This window comes from Paramisgurnus dabryanus, chromosome 6 (assembly GCF_030506205.2).
Source record: "Paramisgurnus dabryanus chromosome 6, PD_genome_1.1, whole genome shotgun sequence".
Classification (NCBI taxonomy): domain Eukaryota; kingdom Metazoa; phylum Chordata; class Actinopteri; order Cypriniformes; family Cobitidae; genus Paramisgurnus; species Paramisgurnus dabryanus.
The window spans coordinates 40,444,724-40,468,589 of NC_133342.1; the positions used below are offsets into that span (position 1 = coordinate 40,444,724).

Here is a 23,866-nt window from a genome sequence, read left to right on the forward strand (position 1 = left end):
TGGTTAAGACAATCTCCTGAAATCCAAACTGAATGTCAGAATGAGAAAAAAAAGTGATTTAAGCAATTTTGAGTGTGGCATGGTTGTTGGTGCCAGACGGGCCGGTCTGAGTATTTCACAATCTGCTCAGTTACTGGGAATTTCACGCACAACCATTTCTAGGGTTTACAAAGAATGGTGTGAAAAGGGAAAAACATCCAGTATGCGGCAGTCCTGTTGGTGAAAATGCATTGTTGATGCTGGAGGTCAGAGGAGAATGGACCGAATGATTCAAGCTGATAGAAGAGCAACTTTGACTGAAATAACCACTCGTTACAACCGAGGTATGCAGCAAAGCATTTGTGAAGCCACAACACGCACAACCTTGAGGCGGATGGGCTACAACAGCAGAAGACCCCAGCGGATACCACTCATCTCCACTTCAAATAGGAAAAAGAGGCTACAATTTCCACAAGCTCACCCAAATTGGACAGTTGAAGACTAGAAAAATGTTGCCTGGTTTGATGAGTCTCGATTTCTGTTGAGACATTCAGATGGTAGAGTCAGAATTTGGCGTAAACAGAATGAGAACATGGATCCATCATGACTTGTTACCACTGTGCAGGCTGGAGGTGGTGATGTAATGTTGTGGGGGATGTTTTCTTTGCACACTTTAGGCCCCTTTGTGCCAATTGGGCATCGTTTAAATGCCACAGCCTACTTGAGCATTGTTTCCCCTTCAAGTAAAGTGTTACCATTTTATCAGTATGTGTGTTTGCTGGAATTCAAACCCATGATGTTTTATGCTGTTAATGTAATGCTCTACCTATTGAGATACAGGAACAGCCCCAGGATTTAGCAAAAGGCATGCCGAAAGGTCATATTTGTAACTGCAAACCTTGTGAAGTGCCAGTGTAGAAAGTCACTTTTAGCTTTTTGCACAAGATACTGAAGTTGCCATATGGTGACAACAACATACCATAAAACGATTTGTACATTACATTTGCCTCTCAACCCCATTTCAGTCGAACCCAAGTCTGTCAATACAGTTCAAAACTTTCCTTTAAAGCTTTCTTTTATTACTCTGCCACAGTACATCACATCTTTCAGCTAATAAGAAAACGTTGCCCAACACACACAAAGCATCTTACATCATAATGGGGGTAAACAATCTCTTTATACAGACATGTAACTGTAAATATACAGTAAAAGTTCCTTAACAGAGATACAGCTTCATCATACAGTAATTTCGGAGCAGCTGATTTGGAGTCAGTCACATCAGATAAGCCTGTGCTATGTCACATGAAGTGTAAACCCTTTGAATGGTCAAAATGTGGAGTTTTGCACAAGTCTGAGGGAGTAAACGGCTCTCACAGTCAAGTTTGCACATTATTGCTCGATCGCTTTAAGATGTGAACGCAAAGCCTTTAGGTTTAAAGCTTGAAAAAAGCAAAAGAAGAATTTTGATACTAATATCCTTTTAATATATTAAGATAAAGTGAACAATTTTATCTTATAGTCGTAATATATACTTACATTTCTGAACTACTATTACTCCATTTTGATTTATATCCTACCTATACATGTGTATGGAAAGGGGCTAACCATGCTATGACACAAATGTCGAGACGTCTGTAGTTCCTATAAGACCAATAAAAGCATGTTGTATTTCACTGGCAGCATTTCGGGAACGATCATGCTTGTGTGTTATCAGCTAAAGGGACTTATTTTCCTGAGTACACACTGCAGTTTCCCATGAATCAGTGTATTAAAATGTCTTAATAGGAACCGAAAATGTCGGAATAAAAAAAAAACAATATGTTCATTTAAAAAAGCTGGAATTTCCCTTTATAGATATAGTTCACCCAAACATGAAAACTCTGTCATTATTTGCTCCAACTTTATGTTGTTTCAAACCTGTGAGACTTCTTCAGTCACGTTTAGAGCACAAAAGAAACATTTTTGAGCTTTTGTTCACTTTAAAGGGCCCATAATATGCAAAATCCACTTTTACAAGATGTTTGGACATAAATGTGTGTTGAGCGAACACAACAACCCTACAAATATAAAATCCACCCTCTCCCTATTAAATCCCTATTAAACCCAAGCAAACATGCGGGTGTGATGTCACACTGATAAAGCCCCGCCCACAGCCACTGACTGACTGGTTAATTTTACCCAAAAGCTTTTCTAAATGTGTTTGTTACATTTAGAAAAACTACTATTGTCACAGGATTCAGATCTAATTTTAACCAAAAGTGCTCACTGTCTGCTGGTTAGAGAGTGAGGAGCTGGAGCTCATTTGCATTTAAAGGTACAGACATGAAAACGGCTCCAAACCAAATCGGGGCATTTTAAAAATGCTATTACAAATAAACAGTAGGGTATTTTGAGCTTAAACTTCACAGACACATTCTAGGCACACCTGAGACTAAAATTACATCTTGTTAAAATTAGCATTATATGTACCCTTTAAAAAAAGCATAAAGCAGAGGACCATGTTAAAAGCGTCATACAGCTCTTTTGTTTACTTTTAAAACACTCTTTAGAGCTTGTGGTCATCTTTATATCCATGTTCAACAACTAAAACACCCAAAGCCAAGCACAAACCAGCTCCAGTGTCAATGAACATATGACAGAATTTTCATTTTTGACTAAACTAACCTAAATTAGTCATCTAGATGTCGCGTCAACAAAGACAACTTTCTCTTTAAAACGGCTCTGGAACAGTGAAAGGTTTGTTCGTATTATAGCAAAGATTTGTCGACCTTATAAAAATAGATCTAAAAGTTTATGTTTAAATAACTCACGTGAGCACATCTTTTAAAGCGAGGCGGTATGCAAGAGAAATTACTGCTATAAATAGAGCTCAATATACAAACCTTTATGCCATTAGAAACTGCAAAAACTGATAAAAGAAGATGGAGAGCTTGGCAAGGACCAGATATGCGGTAATATTAAAATCTGTCACAGTTCTTCCTATCGCACATAGAAACACAGACAAGAGGTCAGGGGTAGGTGGAAGTCATGACCCCATTCTAAAACAGCTCAGAAAACTGTCGATCACGGGCGTTAAGGTCAGAGGTTATTTATGCACCATTACATCAGCTTGTAGGGAGGAGGTGACGTGTTGGAAATGTTGAAAAAACTAAATTAATTACAAAAAAGCTCAGAGGAGGTAAGTCCGGGTAATGTTTGGCTACTGATGATGAGTGTAATATAGAGATGAACCAATTTTCAAATTTTCCTCCGATACCGATTATTCAGACGGATCTGGCCGATATTGAAAGCACTACCAATAGTTATTCCTTCATATAATGACCATTAACATTGAACAACTAGTGATGTTTCTTTACATTTTCTATAAACAGAGCTCAAATTCAATGCATTTCCATGTTCTCTTTTGATTGACAGGACATGACTATCAGCTGTTAAAATTGCTTTTATCGACCGATACAGATTATTGGTCGATGAATCGGTGCATCTCTAGTGTAATATAAAGTTTCGTGTCACTTTAGGGTGTAAAGGCGAGAGGATTCATTTCATTGCGGGGTATTCACAGTGGCCAAATTTTAGTCAGAGGGTCACTGAAAAAGTTGGGTTTGTGTAAACAAAGTGAAATATATACAAATCAAGTTCTCATATTAGAGCTGGGTATCGGCAACTACCTCACAATACGATACACACTGCGATACCCATATCATACTTCAATACACACGTACATAATATCAATAAGATTCGTTTTAATTTCTCTCACTCAACTCAAGTGGGGCGGTCGCAATGCTTGATAAGACGTTTTACTTCTCCATTAATTAAAATGAAGGATATAACGTGACTGCATAAATACATAAATGCTTACACCAAGTTATCACATAACAAAAAGAAAGAAGATATATTGCCATATGTCTTTAAAAACAGTGCTGGGGAAAACCAAGTTAAATGTGTTTTTTAACTTGATGGAAAGCAAACAGAAATGGTGAAAGGGAAATGACATCTGTATGTATACGCATGACCAGTCGAAGATTTGGATAGCGGTCTCTATTTTGTACTTTAGAATAATGGCAGTAATTAAAAATATGAAATGAAACAATTGAAAGGAATTTATGTAGTGAACAAAAAATTATTATCTCGGGTAACTTCATGGCATCCATATTTGAAGTCCCGTGCAAGTCCAGAATTAAGCAATTAAAGTGATAACTCACCCAAAAAAACAATAACTTCGGCATTATTTTGCTCACCTTCATGTTGTTTGAACCCCAATGTCTGTCTTTGTTCTTCAGAACCCAAACCCAGAGTTGTTTTAGGTTTTCTGGTCACTTTTGGTTTTCTGGGGCCTCATTTATAAAATGCTGCGTAAAAACCATCCTACATTTGAACTTACGATCATTTAACAAAAATGCGTACGTGTGATTAATAAACCGAATGTACGCGCAGAAAACGCGCGTACCTCTTTCAAATCCATAAATCGCAAATGAACTTGTGCGCGCAGTCGAGCAGTTTCAGATCTCCGCCTTTAAACGATGCGTAATTAATGTCAGACATATAAAAGAGCGCTTGTCAATGTTTAAACCCAATTTCAAACAGCAAGAATGTCTTATATTTCCAAAAACCTGCATCAATCAGACAAGCAAAAGAGCGTACGTCTGCTCAGACCCTGACATGGCGCTAAGCACTTTTCCACGTCAAAGAGAGTTTTTATAAATATGGACTTTGCCGTGGATTACTGCCTACGCACACTTTACGATCAAATCTGTGCGTACGCACGCTTTATAAATGAGGCCCCTGGTCACCATCCACTCCCAAAGTAACCAGAAAACCCTTCAAAGGCCCCAAAAATGTTAATTAAAGGTGCAGTGTGTACATTTTAGCGGCATCTAGTGGTGAGGTTGCGAATTGCAACCAACAGCTCAGTCAAATGCTCACCCCTCGCTTTTGAAACGCATAGAGAAGCTACTGTACCCGCCACCGGAAAAACATGTCATCGACGGAGACAACTTAGTAAAAAAAGTTTGTCTGTTAAGGACTTCTGCGGCACAAAATGGGGACTTCCACATAAGGGGACCCTCAGTGTATGTAGATAAAAAAGTCTCATTCTAAGGTAATAAAAACACAACGTTATTTATACACACCTGATAATATAGTTTTGTATATTATTTTGCATTTCTTTCAAGGGATCTTTTTAAAAATTACACACTGCACCTTTCTCCACTCGATATTCACTTATTTTAAGTGTCCTGTAGACGTTTACTTTTGCTTTCTTTTTGTGCACATCGGACTAAACAACAGTTCAGACACAGAGAAGAGAGGCTCGGGTCAAATAATGGATTATATTTTAGTAGCATGCCTTTAGGACAGCACGGGTCTGGTGGACTTATTTGTTAACACTTTTGAAGCTTAAAGAGGCACCATTCACTCCCATAGTAACCGGATAATAAATCTGCATTCGGGTTCTGAAGATCAAATAAATAATTTTGGAGATCAAACGGCATGAGGGTGAGTAAATAATGACAAAGTTTGAATTTTGGGGTGAACTATCCCTTTAAGCACAAGTCTTTGGATCAAAAAAGGTTTTAAAGATTAAAAGCCATAAAAATTCAAACAAGCATGTCCAAACTTTTGAGCGGTCATGTATATCAAGATGTCTGATGACAAACACATGAGAAGATTTGGATAAAAAACACATTCACACACAGTATCTGTCCAGCAGAGAGCTCTTCTCAGGAAAACTGGTGATGCTATATCTGAAACGAATTTCACACGAGACCTAACAAACAAAAAAAGACAAACATTCAAGAATTTCATAAAGAGATATAAGTTTGTTCAGTTCAAATATCACGAAAACCACGATCAAAAAACGACCAATCAGCTGTAAGCGAGTGTCTCAAACGCACTGAGGCTCTTCCTGAGACCGACACTCACAGGTTCTGACATTGCAGTCTGAAGATGTGGGGACTTCTCAGTACAAAACTCAGCTCCAGGCTGACAGAACAGAAAGTGTCAAAAACTTACGGACGAACAAAACTCTCCAAAAGTGGATTCGGTTAATTTTGCTTTCCATATATTCCTACCATTTAGTGTTCGGGTGCCAGCGTGCACCGGGCCTGCCTTTTCGGTTATGATATTACTAGGGTGATTCCTGAATTGGTGACCTGGTGGAAGTTTACTGCGCAGCCACTTCTTGGCTGATGAATCTGCGCAGACGTTCCAGGTACTGACTGTAGAGCTCAATGTCGTTGTGACCGGCGCCTTCCACCCACAGAGGCTCAACGGCTTTCGGGCATCGCTCGAACAGAGCCAGACCGTGAGAGAAATCGATCACCTCATCTTCAGTCCCGTGAATGATCAGCACTGGAGACGTGATCTTAGACACCTTCTCAATGCTGAGAAAGCAGAACAGAAAAACAGTTAGCGCTGCACAAAACAGTAAATAGTTTCAGCATTACATCGTGGTGCACGCATCTGCAGGTCACATCACAGAACAAGCTGTTTTTTTAAAGGTAAACTACTTCAGATGAACGCTTTAAAAAAAAGGAAGAGAAAAACCACAAATTTTTCTCTGTGAGAAATCTGTGAGCCACACAAAAAAAATGCAAGGCAGAAGTTAATTCCTCTCAAACAAGAAGTTAATTCCGCTTTGTGCGCGGTCACGCTTGCTTCGTGCGCGGTCACGCTTGCTTCGTGCGCGGTCACGCTTGCTTCGTGCGCGGTCACGCTTGCTTCGTGCGCGGTCACGCTTGCTTCGTGCGCGGTCACGCTTGCTTCGTGCGCGGTCACGCTTGCTTCGTGCGCGGTCACGCTAACTTTGTACTAAAACATGCTAACAACCAGCTAGATTACTAAACTACACTCAGTGGCCCTCATTTATCATTCTTGCGTAGAAACGGGCGTATATGTTGGCGTAAGATTATGCTTACACTCCTCTCACCGCCTGATTTATGAAACTGTGCGTACCGTTGATATTCAGGTGTACGCAATATCTGCCCTTCATAAATGCCGCGGCCGAAAACGAGCGTCATTAGAATAACAAGCCCATATAAATTCAAGTCTCCGCCTCCCCCACGCCCTCATTTTACGCCACTGACACACGAAAGACGGCAAAGAAGAGAATCCGGGGAAGTGAAAAGAAACAAAATTGTTTTATTTGGCAGTTTAAAGAGTGGGATTAAAGACACATTAATAATTGGATGACAATTTGTAATATTCTTATTATTATTATTATTATTATTATTAATAATTGATATTTAGAAGAATAATTATTTATTATTATTATTATTTACTGTTGCCTACATCTAAATTCTATGTCTGCTTAATGGTTCAGTTAATTTTTTTTATATAATATTTTAAATATTTTAATATTTTAATGTTTTCGTAGCACATCCTTGTGCTTTCTTGCAATGTGCCGCTTCAGATTCCAGGAAGAATATTTGCTAACTCTTTACAGTCTCTCCGCAGTCCCTTTCAATTTTTTCTTCCTGCTCAATCTTAACTTTGATTTTTACTTTACATTTATGTATAAGGCTTGAATTCCATAACTTATTGCTAGACGTTTTTACAGATTCTCGAACTAGCAAATTATCAAAGGGCGTTCTGGGTTCAACGAGCGGTGCTGAGGGAGCGGAATTTTCGGAAAGGCGCTTTGATGGTAATATTACCGCACCGCTCAACGCTCCGCTCCCACTAAGCTCCGTTCACATGCTCGCTCTGAAACATCAGGTAAAGTGCACAGGCTCTCAACTGAAGGAATACATATGCATACAAATCAAATGCTTTGGTAAAGTCTCACAAATTAAACATTGAACATTGTTGCATAAAAATAAACACTGAAGTTTATAATTACTATGTTTTTTACAGTGGGTCATAATATATCATATATTTTAGTTTGTCAGTACGTTTTGTGGTGTTAGGAAGTTTTTGCGCATTTCTGCACTAACTCAAAATGTGCGTACACCACCTCCTGAGCTGGCGTAGGATTTGAGCGTGCCGTACGCCAACGTCCATATTGATAAATCTCAAAGTCACCGTGGTTTTGGGTGAACGCAAGGTGTACGCTGGAAATTTGGTGTACGCACTTTTGATAAATGAGGGCCATTGTGTTTTAAACTTTCAGACTAGAATTTGTCAAGCCAAAATAAAGTTCCTCTTTACTATCTAGTTTAATTTATTTTAACTTTTCTTAATGTCTTTAAAATAGTAACCGCTCAAAACTTTATACAATGTATGCGTATGAATTTTATTGCGGCTACATACATATGTGCGCATATAGTTCACTTTTTATTTGTTTATAAAATAAAAACTCTGTATGGAGGGCTCTATACCGGCATGTGTGTGTATGTTTACGTGTATGAACTAACTACTTGTGTACGGGGCTCGCTATGTTTGTACACCCCTTTGAATCATGATTTGAATCGGCAGAGCGCCTCCTGAAATATTCGATAGACTGCTTCGACGACCACTTTTGGATATCAATTCCGTTGTGATAAAAGTGTATTCAAATCACAAACCTTGAAAAAAATAAAAGAGATACAAAAAGGACTTTGGATTCGATTTGGCATGATAGATATTGAAGAGAGACACTTTGATCAGTGTACTGAAAATAGACTAATAGTATCAGCGTAATATCAATAAAACCAGCAGATGACATCCATGTTCACTTACTTTGGAAAAGCATCAAAGCAGTAGGTCTTTTTGGTGTCTGGGAATGCCACCCTCATTCCTGAAGTGAGTGGCGAGTGCAGCACCACAGCAGCACATTCGTATCGAGATGCCAGGTCCACGGTGGGCACCGTGCCAATGCTCTGCCCGTAAAGAATTATATTCTCTGGACTGATTCCATATCTGAGACCAAACAGATGTGTTCAAGGGATTCAAATTAAACACATAGCGCACAACTAAAACTTAAATGCAAAAAAGCACCAAATAATACTATACCCAGGTAATATGTTATTACTAAAGTACTAAATCCATCAAGTGGCTTTCTTGACCTTCTGATCTGACAGGTTTTAAATTTCCAATAAAGGTTTTTATCCCAGCAGACATTTATGGTGTCAAAAATAAAAATCACCATAAAACGGCTTAATGACAGATGGCTTATGAGAAAATCTAGCTTAAATGGGATATAAATATTTATTTTATTACTGTTTTAATAAAAAGGCAACAAATTTAAAGTTCAATTGCACCCCGGTCTGTAGTTTCTGATGTACCTTGAGCGCAGAGCGTGCCACGCAGCGTCGATGTCTGCATACAGATTCTTCTCCGAGGGTTTTCCTGTGCTGACCCCATAACCGGAATAATCATAAGAGAAGATGTTACAGTTGATGCGAGTGCCCAGGCCGATGTAAAAGCTGCTCATCTGACCGAGATCCACAGCATTACCATGGGAAAATAGCACAGTGAACCTGGAGCCAAAAACACAGGGAAAAACTTTTATATACATAATGACATATAAAGACATTTATATATCACAGAGACATTTAACTTTAGTCCTGAAGCGACACGGTCAATGATCAGGATACATTTTCTAATAAATACTTTCAAGTTATTTTAGATGTTTAAATGACACAAGTAGCAGATACTTTTATCCAAGGCCAAACACTGATCACTGATGGTGGTTTGTTGAAATTGAAATTCAATTGTGCTGTCAATTATTTTCTCTCTCTCTGCACTAAATGGCAGTGCTGCGGTTGGATATTGCAGATTAAGGAGCAGTATTATTATAATAAGATCCCCTTCTGACATCACAAAGGGAGCAACATTTTAATTTCCTATTTTTTCACATGCTTGTAGAGAATGGTTTGACAAAACTAAGTTACAAGGTTGATCTTTCACTTTTTCTAGGTTGACAGAAACACTAGGGACCCGATTATAGCACCTAATAGGGATGTTCACATTGACCGTTTAACCGTTAACCGAAAGTAAGAAATTATGACCGATTAACATTATCAGTTAAAATAAAAAATATTTGTTAATACATGGTGTGTGTCCTCATGAGCCGACAGACATTTCTCCACTTTTCTATCTTTAATTTGTGAATGTCCTGTAAATGACACAAATGATTGCTGCCCTGACGGTCTGATAAAGTAATCATTTGTATGAGAAATCATTTGTATGCGTGTTTGGAAGCTGAACGGAGACGCGCGCGTGTCCGCGCAAGATGACGCGGTCCGTCTGCGCACATCCGGACAGACGTTCGCTGATGGCCTCTGACCCTATTCATAAACATCTAGCTTTTTTTGGACAAACGGAGAAAGACGACGCAAAACCAAAACTTTCTGAAAAGCGTCCTGCTTTAGAAATGACCACTGTGGTAGATGAAACGGAGACAATCTGCCATTTGGATATTAATCCACTGGACCGATCGCGTGCTTTTTAACAAGGTATGTTGCGTGAATATCTGATAATGTATGAATCCTGGTTCTGTTTTTGATCTGTGGCTGCGGTTTGCACGACGTAAAACCAAAGACGACGCAAAACCAAAACTTTCTGAAAAGCGTCCTGCTTTAGAAATGACCACTGTGGTAGATGAAACGGAGACAATCTGTCCTTTGGATATTAATCTACTGGACCGATCGCGTGCTTTTTAATAAGGTAATGTTGCGTGAATATCTGATAATGTATGAATCCTGGTTCTGTTGTTGATCTGTGGCTGCTGTTTGCACGTTCAAATTAAATGTTTTGTTTTTACTAGTTCACAGACAACCGTCAACTGTATTTTTACTCAATGACAATTTCATATTAAAATCTTATCAGTTAACGGTTAATGTTCGGTTTAGAAGCTACGGTTGTCGGTCGGGAAAATTAACTGATATGAGCATCCCTAGACCTAAACAAGAAAAATGTCAGATTTTACTCAGGAGTAAGATATACAGCCTATTAAAAATAAACAAATGTGTCACCAGAAGGTGGGCTTTGGTATAGTTTTGCTGTTAAAATCAACATTGATGTTTTGATTTTATGTTGACTTTAACGTATCAAGCTGATCGGTTCTTACTTTGCGGAGGGGGCGCAGCGAATGTACATGCATCCCACTTTGTTTCCGCGGCTGGAGTGAGTGAGGAAGACCTCGGTTCCATCCAGCTCCCTCTGAGAATACTGAAACTCTGCTCTCTCCGAGAGATGTAACTTCCATCGACCTTCTCCACTCCGATCTCCAATAACCCCTCCTGCTCCAGCACCAGCACCACCACCACCTGCTCCACCTGCGGCCAGTCGTGAGCGCAAACCCGAAGCTCCGAGGTTAGAGGTCACAGGTGAGTTTGACTCAAGGTCTGGCAAGAGAGCGTAGGTGGGTTCCGGTGGCAGGAAGGCCAGCTTCGCTGCAATCCGGCTCGGACAGGGTGGGCAACAAAACAGGCCGCACAACTCGCTGATGGACAATCCGTTCATTTTCGGCAGCTATAAGATAAAGAAATAATATAGTGGAACCTGTGGGAGAGATCCGATGGCATTTTATTATCATATATTAAAATCTTTTGCAAAAGCCAAAGCATGCAGAAAAAACAGGGGAGTGAGAATGCCATTTAATTTTAGGGAAGGCTGACATTTCTGTTAAAGTGAAATTTTGATTTGGTCATTTTAGAAATGAGTGATTAACCTTTTAAGACATTTAAATGGTCCACAGATATTAAAGATGATTTCTTCTCCATCATCACAACAAGGCGTAACACATTTCTAATTTATTCAGCTTACACAGACTGCACATTTAAGTAAATATACATACATATGCACTACATTAGGGATGCACCGATAGGATTTTTTGGGCAGATACCGATACCAATTTAAACAGACAACTTCTGGCCGATACCGATATTAAACACTTGTAAACAATACTATACAGTTGGTCTATTGGCTAGTTTATTTCTGCATCAAATAATTTTTTACTGAACATGGATTTTATCTAATTAACATTCAACTGACCAACCTAATAAGAGAGGCACAAAATAAGCTAAAACAAATATAATAAGACAGCATGACAACCTTCAAAGGTGGTTTTTGCTATTCAGCATTTATTTTAGTAACAATATTAATATTTTTTTTTACATATAATGGATTTCTTTATGCAGTTAATTAATAAACAATCGGTATCGGCCTTTCTCGTGCTATTGCCGATATGCCGATGGTTTCAAATTCATCAAAAATCGGCCGATAAATATCGGCGGCCGATACATCGGTGAATCACTACACTACATATAGACGGTTTTAGCAGTAACAACATAAACAAGCGGCTTTCGTGGTCCACACGTAACTTCCGGTAAACTCCACTAAGAATAAATAACAACAGAGTAGTTTATTGATATAACAAGCAAAATAAACAACACGTAGATTCCATAGGAAACCAAAAAACTTGTTATTTTCGATGAGGTATTTGTTCAAGAGTTCAGTTTAGCGAACTAGTCAGATCATTAAAAAACTGAAACCGGTTCGGACCAGACGTGTATTGCGTCACCGCACGTGCGTCCAATGAAACCGTCTTTATGAAGCATTTGGTTTTGCTCCTGTCATCCTTGGGACGTCGTTGCTGAATTTTTTTGACAGCGATCAGCTGTAAAATTTTTGGTTCTGCTCGATTTTTGTTGACTTGAGTAAAATAATGGAAAGTTTTTCATATGATCCACTGGTGTCAATGTGTTAGCATGACAGAAAGCTTGATGCTATTGTGTGAAAACAAGCAACAGCCGGCATATTTCCTTCGCCCGAGTGGCTTACGTTGCTTCCCCGCCACAATGCCATCAAATGTATTCTTTTGTTTTTGTTTGTTTGTTGATCATGAAGTACAAAGTAGATGAGGAAAACTAGGATTCTCTGTGAATTAAATGCACCGCCATTTTTTTGTTTACTTTACAATGCATGAAATGGTGCACTGTGATTTGTTGAGCGGATTTATTGCATTCTGTTGAGAAGGAGGACTGGCCTTTAACATGTTTTGGGAAAAAAGGGAAAAAAGCTGACCAAAATAACACGGCTGATATCAGATTTTGCGTAAAATTAAGAATTTACTCTTAATCCTGTCCTGTTTACATTATATACATATACATATACATATACATATACATATACATATATATATATATATATAAATAAAGGGGTCCTCAAAAAAATTTCAAGAGAAAAAAAAAGACAAGGCAAAAATTTTCAAACGTCTACTGTGTATGTAGCCAATTACATTAAAGTTTGCAAATAATTTGCTGTGCTTATAATAACACAAGATATATATAGGACTGTCATGATTATGAAATTTGGCGGGCGGTTAATTGTCTAATAAATTGTGACGATTATGACAATTAATTGTCTGTTTTAGGGCTTTGACATTTAATTCTCATAATTTTTTTTTTGCTTGTTTATGAAATAATTTTCATACATTGCTGTGATTATTTAAATTAAATATTTTGCAAGGTTTACCTGGCAGTAAATATTAATAAACATAATCGATATTTAAAAGTAATCTGATACGGTCTTGTTTATAGACGGTTTCATGGCCGCAATTGGTCAGAACTTTGCTTCCGGTTTCTGTTTGTTTATTGGTCTGACTAGTTGCTAAACTGAACTCTTGAACAAATACCTCTTCGAAAATAACAAATGTTTTGGTTTCCTAGGTAATTTACACGTTGTTTATTTGCTTGTAATATATATAAACTTCTTTAAAAGGACTTTGTTGTTATTTATTCTTAGCTGAGTTTACCGGAAGTTACGTGTTTTCCACCAAAGCCGCTTCTTTATGTTGTTACTGCTGAAACCATCTATACAGGCTCTGCAGCTCCCCCTTGTGTTTTTTTAGAGAGATGTGCAATCATTGCGGTGATCTGAAATCATCGCGATGAGGTCAAACAATTGCGATGAGACGATTACTTAATCATTGTGACAGCCCTAGATATATATTATAGGAAAGGGGGTTCCCCATTTAATATATAAATATATCTCATTTTGTACATAGTATGCGTGAAGATTAGGAACATCAATCATTCAATCACTAATGTTGTATTGATTTTATGATATTAAGGTTATATTTAACAGAATGATCTTTACATTATGTAGAATGATTTTATGTAGAAAAAAATATTTGGGTTTTCACGGACAGGAACACACACACACACACACACACACACACACACACACACACACACACACACACACAATCAGTTAATAATCAGTTATACACAGAGATGGGCATAAATACATGGAAATGTATTTCAAATACAAATACAAAATACTGTGTGGAAAAATGTATTTAAATACAAATACAGTATTTTGTATTTTGAAAATACACAAAATACATGTGAAATTGGTGATTCAGTGCAAGTATCCCTATTATGCTGAAATCTATCTGGGTCTATTTCTGAATGCCAAAAAGCATTTAGATGTGTGCAACTGCTTAGAAACTTTTGTTTTATTTTACATACCTCATTGTTTGAGATATCTTTGTTATGACAACTTCACATAAACCAATACAACACAACTTGTTATAAATCATAAACAATAATTATCAAACTTAAGAAACTACCTAGCTTTGTGGGTTAACATTACATTAAACTGTGATTTTAATGTCATTAAGTGTTAACACTTTGTCAAATATTATTAATACTCGGTCAAATAAACATTATGAACTGAAGAATATTCATGATGCTGTTATAAAACTATTTAACAGAGTATTAACACTTAATGACAAATAATATTTGTACCACTGTAGTTGAGGTCAAGAAAAATATTCATGACACTGTTATAAAACTTTATGACAGTGTATTAACACTTAATGACTTTTTATTGACAAATTCAATTTGTATCACTGATAAAAAGTGGTCAGTTATGTTGTCTTGGTTAATGTCAAGTTGTCATAACAAAGACATCTCAAACAATGTCATCTTTGCAATTAAAATGACATAATTGAACAAATGACACTTAATGACAGTAGTCATAAACGTCAATAAAATCTCCTTCATATACATGACATGTGTCATGTCATGGTTATGAAGGTGTCATGTCAGCCTTATGAACACCCATTCAAGTAAAGTGATGTTTTATAAAAACATCATAAAAATATGTGAAGAAATCCACGTATTTACAAACTTCTCACAAGACGAGTGTTTGACAAATTATTCGGCAAACTACTTTCTCTCATCGCTGCTTTTTGATGGTTTCGAGAACAATTACTCACGAGTCGCCCTCTGTCATTTCACAGAATTACACAACGGAGAGCACGTCAAGCATAAAAGCCTTGTAGGTTTACTGAGGAGCCTGCAGATTCACGCCGTAGAGTAAAGCCATGCGAATTGCAAAAGTGTAAACAAAGCTTCAACTGCACAAAGCTAAAAAGAAATCAGCAACTGTGTGCTGGTTCCACCACTTGCCGCGTCACGTGTGAAAGGGCCTTTAAAGGAAAGCACCACCGTTTTTCAATATTTTACTATGTTCTTACCCGAACTTAGATGAATGAATACATACCTATCTTTTTTCAATACGTGCACTTCATCTTTGCACAGCGTGTCATGAATGTGTTAGCATTTAGCCTAGTCCCATTTATTCCTTAGGATCTAAACAGGGAAGAATTTATAAGCCACCAAACACTTAAATGTTTTCCCTATTTAAAGACTGTTACGCGAGTAGTTACACGCGTAAGTATGGTGACAGAAAATAAAACGTGGTGATTTTTAAGTGGATAAAAAATGAGAACTATATTGTATGGCGGAAGAGCACTTAGTTTGCAGCACTTCGACCTCTGGCGCAGTTACATCATCACTCCTGTGAAGATGTTACTGCACGCTGAGGTCGAAATGCTGCAAACTAAGTGCTCTTCCTCCATGCATTGAAAATAGATAGTTATGTATTCATTTGACTAAGTTGAGGTAAGAACATAGTAAAATTTTGAAAAATAGTGGTTTTCCTTTAAGTCAAAAGTGTAGGCCTATTTGTCAGCGTTTCACACTCTCTCAGTCGTGCATTAAACTGCATGCCAATGTGCAAGTGTGAATCTGAATTTCCTTTCGCGACAGTTATAATAACACAAATCACATCACACCCAATAACTCAATCTCCCTTGCTTTTTTCCCACTCCAACATTTGAATTATTGCCCAATAAAAGCTGCACAGATATATTTGCTTACCTGAACTCTGGTGTCTGGTCTGAACTAGCTGATGCATGAAAACAGCACCCTGACTGGTTGACTGCCTCAAAGTATTTTGAGTATTTTAAAAATACAAAAATACTCATCTTAAATGTATTTAAATACAAATTACATTTCATTTTTTTCAAAGGCTTTAAAATACAAAATACTATTTTGTATTTCAAATACGTATTTTAAATACATGTATTTGAAATACTGCCCATCCCTGGTTATACACAAAATACATACACATACATACATATTCACACGGCAATATTTTTCAAAAATACACAACATATACAAAGGTGTATTGCAAAATTACACGGACATATTTGCAATACACATTTATTTTGTATCAAACATTGATATGTGTCTCTTGATAAAACATTCCATTTATGAATTAAAATACTGATAATACGATACGGATAATATCAAGGCCAAGCATATCTGTCCATATGATACAAGCACATAACGTTACTTACCAAAAAAAGGATGTACAGTACAAACAGGGCCCGCGCTAACTATAGATTAAGATGTTAAAGGCTAACACTTCGATATAAATTGGTTATAAGTCGGTAAAATAAGTAACATTTTGCTAAATTTGGTAGAATTCAACCCGGCCTTACAGATCCTCATTAATGTTTTCATCTGTCGGGCAGAAATAAAGGCAACGCCGGAAAAGCCGCATTTCAAAATAAAAGCCCTTTAACCGGAAAATGGAAAAGTCTCACTGCGGACATGCAATGCAAAATATGGAAAATAAAGTTAAGAGATACACTTAAATTAAAAAAGCAGATGTAGTTTCAACCACTTAATTAAAGTAAAATATAAAATAAAATATAAAATAAACATAACAAAATATTGTTAATAATAGGCTAGTTAATGTTTCGTATGCACTGCTAAAGATTTGTATTAGGTCAATATTTACACAAATGTTTGTAATCATCTTATGGCTGCTACAAATGTGTGTATATATATTTTAATTTAATGTTAACAAAACACCTTTTTGTCACACAATGTCATATTAAAAAAAGCCAACTGACATTCATTGACCTTTTTCATATAGGAAACCTTATATCCCCATCCCTGATATACAAGAACAAAAAGTACAAACAATTAATTTATTCACCAATCTTAGATGTTTTGTTTTTTGGCTATGACACATAAATATCACAGCTGATTATGACAGAGTTTTTGTGATAGGAGCCTTTAAGACCTGAGCGTAATGTGTTCAGATACAGAGTCTCTCATAGGTTTCCTGAACATTCTCCCCCCTGTCCTTGAAAATAATATCGTCAAAAAATAATCTTATAGATATAGATATTATATATGACTTATTATGTGAACATTCAGTATTATACATGTCTGACTCACATGTTTGAGATCGATTATGGACAGAATTAGAAAACTGTGCACAACAAACTCTTATTTTAACCTAGTAAAACAAAGAAAAAATAAGAAATACGACTCAAGATTCACCTAAAAGATAATACAAACAATTTGTGCTTCTGTAGCTCAATTGGCAGAGAATTACTTTAACCTTTCATCCTGACGTATGTGTGTTGTACTGATACAGCACATTCTGCTTTTGGTACTGTATGAACAATTAATGCATCAGGACACAGCTCATCACGTTAAAACAAGTGAACAATAAAATGTGTCCCAGATAGCAATTGACATCTGGCCCAGATGTGGCCCACATCTCCCACATTCATCTGGCTCACATACCGCGTGGAATGACGGCGATGACTCAACCTGAGTGCGCTGCCAGAAGTCAGCCATAACCGTGCCAGATATGGGCCACATTTCAGAAATGGCATGGGCCACATCAGGCCCAGATGTCAGTCACTCCACTGCCATCTGGGCCAGATGTGACCCATGCCATTTCTGAAATGTGGCCCATATCCGTCCCAGTTATGGCTGACTTCTGGCAACCGCACTCAGGTTGAGTCATTGCTGTCATTCCATGCAGTAGCGTCTTCTAAGCTGTGGCACACATCTACTCTTACTATATGCTAATTAACCTATAGTTAAGAAAAAACTAAAACTCATATAGTCAAAATTTCTTTATTAAACATTTAAAAAATCCAATACAGATAATATTTATAAATAAACATAATTATATTTGTCAAACATGTTAGTTAAATTAATATGTTATATAGTAAGATATACTGGAACCCATAGATGCATGTGCGTTGCCACAGTTACACACCTGGCCAAACTTAAAGGGTTATTTCATCCAAAATGAAAATTATGTAATTAATGACCCTCATGTCATTCCAAACCCGTAACACCTCCGTTCATCTTCGGAAACAGTTTAAGATGTTTTAGATATGTGTATACACGATCAAATATATACTGTACATCATCAAAGTAGTCCATGTGATATCAGTGGGTCAGTTAGAATGTGTTGAAGCATCGAAAATAAATTTTGGTCCAAAAATAACAGAAATTATGACTTTATTCAGCATCGTCTTCTCTTCCAGGTCTGTTGTGAACCTCGTGCACAACACTGGAGTGACGCTGCTGACATGTTATCTTGTTTGCCCAAGCTTTTTTTACAGTCTGAGGGAGACGCACACTATAAACAAAACAATCTTCACAAACATGTCTGAGGATAACACGTCAGCAGCGTCACTGTGCACGCTGTTTTTATTACCTTTCTGGAAATGGGCAGTATACCGTACAAACATTTTCAAAGATCTGTAGCTAAAATTGTAAAGCTTAATTTTACCCAGTAACATTAGATCAATGTAATGGTTGAAATGCTTTAGCTATGATTTGATCTAAGGCTATTTACTGGTTATTTATTTTGTTTGTTATCAGAAAAAAAACTGCTCCAGAGATACTCGGTTGTTATTGAATCTATGTGGAGGTCTACCCGAAGTTAAGTTTGGGCCATGAAAGTGATTTATGTTGTTGCCACTGAAACCATCTATATTAACACACAAACGTACAACTACCATCTCCTTACATACAGAACTCTGATATAATACTCAACATTTCTTAATAAACTTATAAAACTCACAATAGGGATAGTTCACTAATTAAAATTAAAACTGTAATTTTGCTCACCCAAAGGTTGTTCCAAACCTGTATAATTTATAACAGTCAGTAACTGAACAAATACATTTGATAGAGTTTGAAACATCTTGATGGTAAGTAAATGAGTTTCCATTTTTGGATGAGCTATGCCTTTAAATCTTCTCTTTTGCCCAACGACCTTCATCTCTGTCTGTGGCAAGCTGCAACCATGTCTTAACCCAGTGCTCAATCTCTTGGTCTCAAGCAGATAGTTGCTGTTAATCTGTTTCTTCTGACTGCAGCTACGATGACAAATGTAAACAGTGAGGTAGAGAATAAGTATAAAAAAATCTAACATTTATAGGGTATACACATATTAGCTGACACCAAACATGAATAAATAACATTAGTTATTGTCAAAAAGACTTACCAATAATCAGTTTTTAGTGGTATAGTTTTCAGTGGTGTCCTGTAATGCCGCATTCTCATTGATAGCCTGTCAGACTAACTGGAGAAGTAGGTAGTTTGTGAGCAGGAAGTTCAAAATTCTTCAAAACACTGTCTTTAACTGTGGTGCCTCCTCTCAAGAATAAATTGTTTTGAAATCTGTAAAATTTAATGAAAAATGAAGAAACGAGTCAAATCTCATTTTTGAGAGGAATATAGACAAACTTTGGGGTAAAACTGATAGAGTTCCTTTGAAATACTTGGACTACTTGCACAGAGCTTTTGTGACACAGTTCTGTTTTAAAATTAAAGGGGAGCGCAGGGCAAAGCCTAATGCTTTTTGTTTTTCTCAATAATTCAAAACATACATACATAGGCCTACATATATCCTATATATTAATTACATCTTAAAGGTAAGATAACCTCACAGTTGTTTTAAATCTCAAAATGTAAGATGTTTTATAAGTAAAGTTGATTGTTTCAAATGTGACATGTATTGTGTATTCAGAAATGTATACTTTTTTCAGCAAATTTGATGGTTTACTTCCAAGATTTATTTAGTAATGATGAGGAATTTCATACTCATATAATGATAGTTAAGTGTAACTGGCTTAATTCAGTAATATATTATAAAAGTATTTGTGATTATAATAATAGCTAACTAGCTAAATTAATGTAAAATTACTAAAGTTACCGGCCCGTCATACTAGTCATTTGCTCTGAAAGTGAAGTATACCTAAACTTTGAGAGTGGGAAAGTAAAGTAACTGCATTTAGAGGCAGACAGCGCTAATTCTGTAATCTCAGTTTCACTTTTGCGTGCTCATGGCTTTCCACACATTCACTATATTATTTAATGATATATAAATAGCATAGATTTTTTTTACACATTTTCTAAGGGTGTACCTACATTATATGAACCCTGTATGAAATGTAAAACTTTAGCTGTCACTGTAAAACACTCTGATATGTGCAGATGAGTGGGGGAGTGGGGACAATCGTACTCTGGTACGGTTCGGTCTGTTTAAGTATGATAAGTAAGTGCACCCTAATATAACTTTGTGCTCGTCTGAAAGAAGATGATCATATGTATTAACATGGATTAAATCATGCAGAAATTTTCATTATTCTGTGAACTATTATTCTATTATAATAGACTATTATTTTAACCCTGGAGAATCCACGGGTCAAATTTGGCCAATGTTAATCAATGTTAAGAGAAGGGTTCTTGGGTTCTCCAGGGTTAATTTTCTATTCATCCAAAAATCCTGAAAAACACTAAAACATGAAGCAACACAACTGTTGATAATCAGAAATGTTAATTGAGCAGCAAATCAGCGTATTAGAATGATCTCTGAAGAATATTGTGACACTGAAGACTGGAGTAATGATGCTAAAATTTCAACATTAATCACAAGAATAAATTACAGTTTACAATATATTCACATTATAAACAGCTTATTTACTTTGTGATAATGTTTCACAACATTTCTGTTTTTACTGTATTTTTGGTCAAATAAATAATCACAAGCTTAAACTTTTGAATAGCAGTGTATAAGTTTGAGGTTTTACTTACTAGTCATATGGTTCAGAGATGTTTTCTGACAGGTCTGTTCCAACCCTACTGCTCGGCCATTAGCATGGACAAATCTACAAACATAACATTCAATCTGTCACAGAGAAAACAATATATAAAATATGCAGTGTAAGATTTACTTATTTAATATTGCTCACACAATGCTACTCACGTTTAGATGTCAACATCTTAAAATAACTGTGATAAATGTGGAAAATTTGAAAAGCAGTTTTCTACACCTGTCTGCAACTCCCTTCAGAAAATGTTGAAATCTTGAGCTTCTCTTCTATTATAGAGGGTTTTTGTCACTCCTGAAATCAGAGAACAACATGTCTGTATTTGTATACGATAAAACATACGTACTAACGTTAGTAGCTTCAGCACTCCGTGCAATTTAACAAGGTTTAGACGTTACAGTACATCGCATATTTAGACTAAATAAATTTGCCTACTTCCAGTCATGCACTGACAACGTTAACAAAGACTTTGAAACCTCTCATCTATGTTTTCAAAAGCCCAAACGTTCATAAACAAGAGCAAAAGCTAACGCTTATAGACGGTTTCAGCAGTAACATACATACAGTAAAGAGGCTTTTGTGGAAAACACGTAACTTCCGTTAAACTCTGCTAAGCAAAAATAACAACAAAGTCCTAGCTTATAACAAGCAAATTAACAACACGTATATTACATTGGAAACAAAAAAATATTTTCGACGAGTTATTTTTTCAAGAGATCAGTTTAGCAAGTAAACCAACAGAAACCGGAAGCACAGTTCCGACCGCATGTGCGGAAACATGTTGGGATGGTAACGAACTTTTCTCAAAGACACAAGCCATTTATATGAGGTAAATATATAACAAAAGCGTGTCAACAACAGGTTTTAGTATTATTTGTGTGATTTGATGGACTAAACTTACTTGAAAACAGCGAAGAAACCGCGGGAGACGGAGCTAGCTGTCCTCGTGCTCCTTCAGTTTCCATGGTAACTCCCTTCGTGATTTAAAGGGCAGGACATGTTTCGCGTGCACAGCATAGCCATTGGCCTATTATATACATGGTAAAGCCTCACACCATTTACATAAATAAACATCTCTGGAATTAGAACAGTACATAACACTTTAAAATATCTTTAAATTGTTTATAAATCGTAAAAACTTATTTGGTTGTTCTGTGTACTATTCATCATTGCCCCATTGCAAAGTGACACATCTGCATGTGATAGTGGGACGATTTTGTATTGTTTTGTAGCACTTTCTATTTATTCTACAATTTGTTTTTTAATCTTTGCTTTTGTTAAAGATGTACTTTATCCTATTCTTAAAGGTCACATAACATTTTTCTGCTAAGCTATAAAAGGTTAAATAGTTCACCCAAAAATGAAAACTCTGTCATCATTTACTCACCCTCATGTTGTTACAAACCTGCATAAATGTCTTTGGATCCCATTCACTTCTATAGCAGGAATTGGAAAAGTAATACTATGGAAGTAAACGGGGTCCACGAACAGTTTGGTTAAACTTGAGTAGCCTACCTATCGAATAGTAGTGTGCATCCTTCAAATCTCAGAAGAGTCTTTTATATCAGATTTATAAAAGACAGATCAGTTGTTTACAAAAAAGAGGAGCTCCTGGAAATAACTGTTATTTTTACCCATTCTATCAAATTTTAAGCTACAAAGAGCAAAACTAGTTTTAACTTGTCTATAACTTGGCAAATGACCGTGGAATAAGTGGGATAATCAATGACTTGCTGTGCATTAAAGGATTTTAAATGGGGTTTGGGGTTCTTTGCCTCAGCGTTGTGCATTTACAAGTCTTTAATGCAGGGCAAGCAGTTAATTTACATGCAGCGGGTAAAATTTAACTCGTCACCATTTTTCCTCAGTTACCATATATTTCTAAAGGTGTTATTGACATTAAATTTTCACCAGATGTTGCACATAAATGTAAAATTTTTAGCTGACTAAAACAAGCTGTTCTGTTACAGGGCTCAACGCAAAAAAAATTTTATACTGGCCCGGTCGGGCCAGTGGTTCAAATTTTTCACTTGCCCTGCCAAAATTTTCACTGGCCCCAATAAAAAATGTCAGTGTCACATATTTAAAAATAATAATTTAAAAGTCAAATATTGTATACATATAAAACAGATATGTTCCAATTAAAAAAAGGCTCCCAACTTTTCTGCTTTCCTGTAAACTGACAGCAAATTGTGCTAAATATTGCATAGTTTCTTTCATCGTGTTTTACCCAAGTAAATGTCTGCTTCAAAGATGCTAAATACATTGATGAAAATATATTTTAGTGACTGAGGGTGAAGCACTGGCCCGATCGGGCAAGTGACAATACTTTTTACTTGCCCAAACATCTCTCACACTTGCCCCGGGCCACAGGGCAGTCCTTTATGTTGAGCCCTGTGTTAATGGATTATCAAAAAATTGTCGCCTAGAATTCTTTGAGTTCTGTGCCAGAGTCCAAGAAGATCTGATAGACAAAGCTGTCTGATTATGATAAATATGGTTGAATTATTTGAGCCGAATATGAAGAAGCCTAGCCCTGTCAGATCTAGAAGAAAAATTACAATGGAAAAAATTCAGCTGCCTCCCTTTACATTTTAAAACCAATAAGCTAACCATGCAGCATATTACATATCTGGCCCATAAATAAACCGAAACACACATAAAAACAGTCTGATGTCAACATAACCATAAACCAGTAATATCTGGCCCACACACAACAAAAAGCCATCACTC

The 23,866-nt window shown here is 36.6% G+C and overlaps 1 protein-coding gene and 1 long non-coding RNA gene across 3 annotated transcripts; both read right to left on the bottom strand.

Moving 5' to 3' along the window:
• Positions 1-1,036: 1,036 nt before the first annotated feature.
• Positions 1,037-16,749, bottom strand: abhd17aa (abhydrolase domain containing 17A, depalmitoylase a). 2 transcript variants are annotated; one of them, XM_065276791.2, is made up of 5 exons: positions 16,553-16,749; positions 10,967-11,370; positions 9,180-9,374; positions 8,635-8,814; positions 1,037-6,359 (listed from the first exon to the last, which is right to left on the bottom strand). In XM_065276791.2, exons 2-5 carry the CDS (start codon positions 11,359-11,361, stop codon positions 6,140-6,142), a joined length of 990 nt encoding a protein of 329 aa, XP_065132863.1. In that variant the 5' UTR covers positions 11,362-11,370; positions 16,553-16,749; the 3' UTR covers positions 1,037-6,139. The 2 variants fall into 2 exon arrangements, with proteins under 2 accessions (XP_065132863.1, XP_065132862.1); XM_065276790.1 differs by having other exon boundaries at positions 1,863-6,359; positions 10,967-11,400.
• Positions 16,750-17,991: 1,242 nt separating this feature from the next.
• LOC135767152 (uncharacterized) lies at positions 17,992-22,122 on the bottom strand. Its single transcript, XR_010541910.2, has 5 exons — positions 22,035-22,122; positions 21,289-21,427; positions 21,117-21,190; positions 19,525-19,700; positions 17,992-19,396 (listed from the first exon to the last, which is right to left on the bottom strand). It is a non-coding gene; the product is annotated as an uncharacterized lncRNA (long non-coding RNA).
• Between the last annotated feature and the right edge of the window lie 1,744 nt (positions 22,123-23,866).

Coding starts and splice junctions, on each gene's coding strand:
- abhd17aa (XM_065276791.2), bottom strand. CDS start 11,361: ATGAACGGATTGTCCATCAGCGAGTTGTGCGGCCTGTTTTGTTGCCCA. Junction 8,815..9,179: donor TGGCACGCTCTGCGCTCAAG/GTACATCAGAAA, acceptor GTTTGGTCTCAG/ATATGGAATCAGTCCAGAGA. Junction 6,360..8,634: donor TGCTTTGATGCTTTTCCAAA/GTAAGTGAACAT, acceptor CTGCTTTCTCAG/CATTGAGAAGGTGTCTAAGA.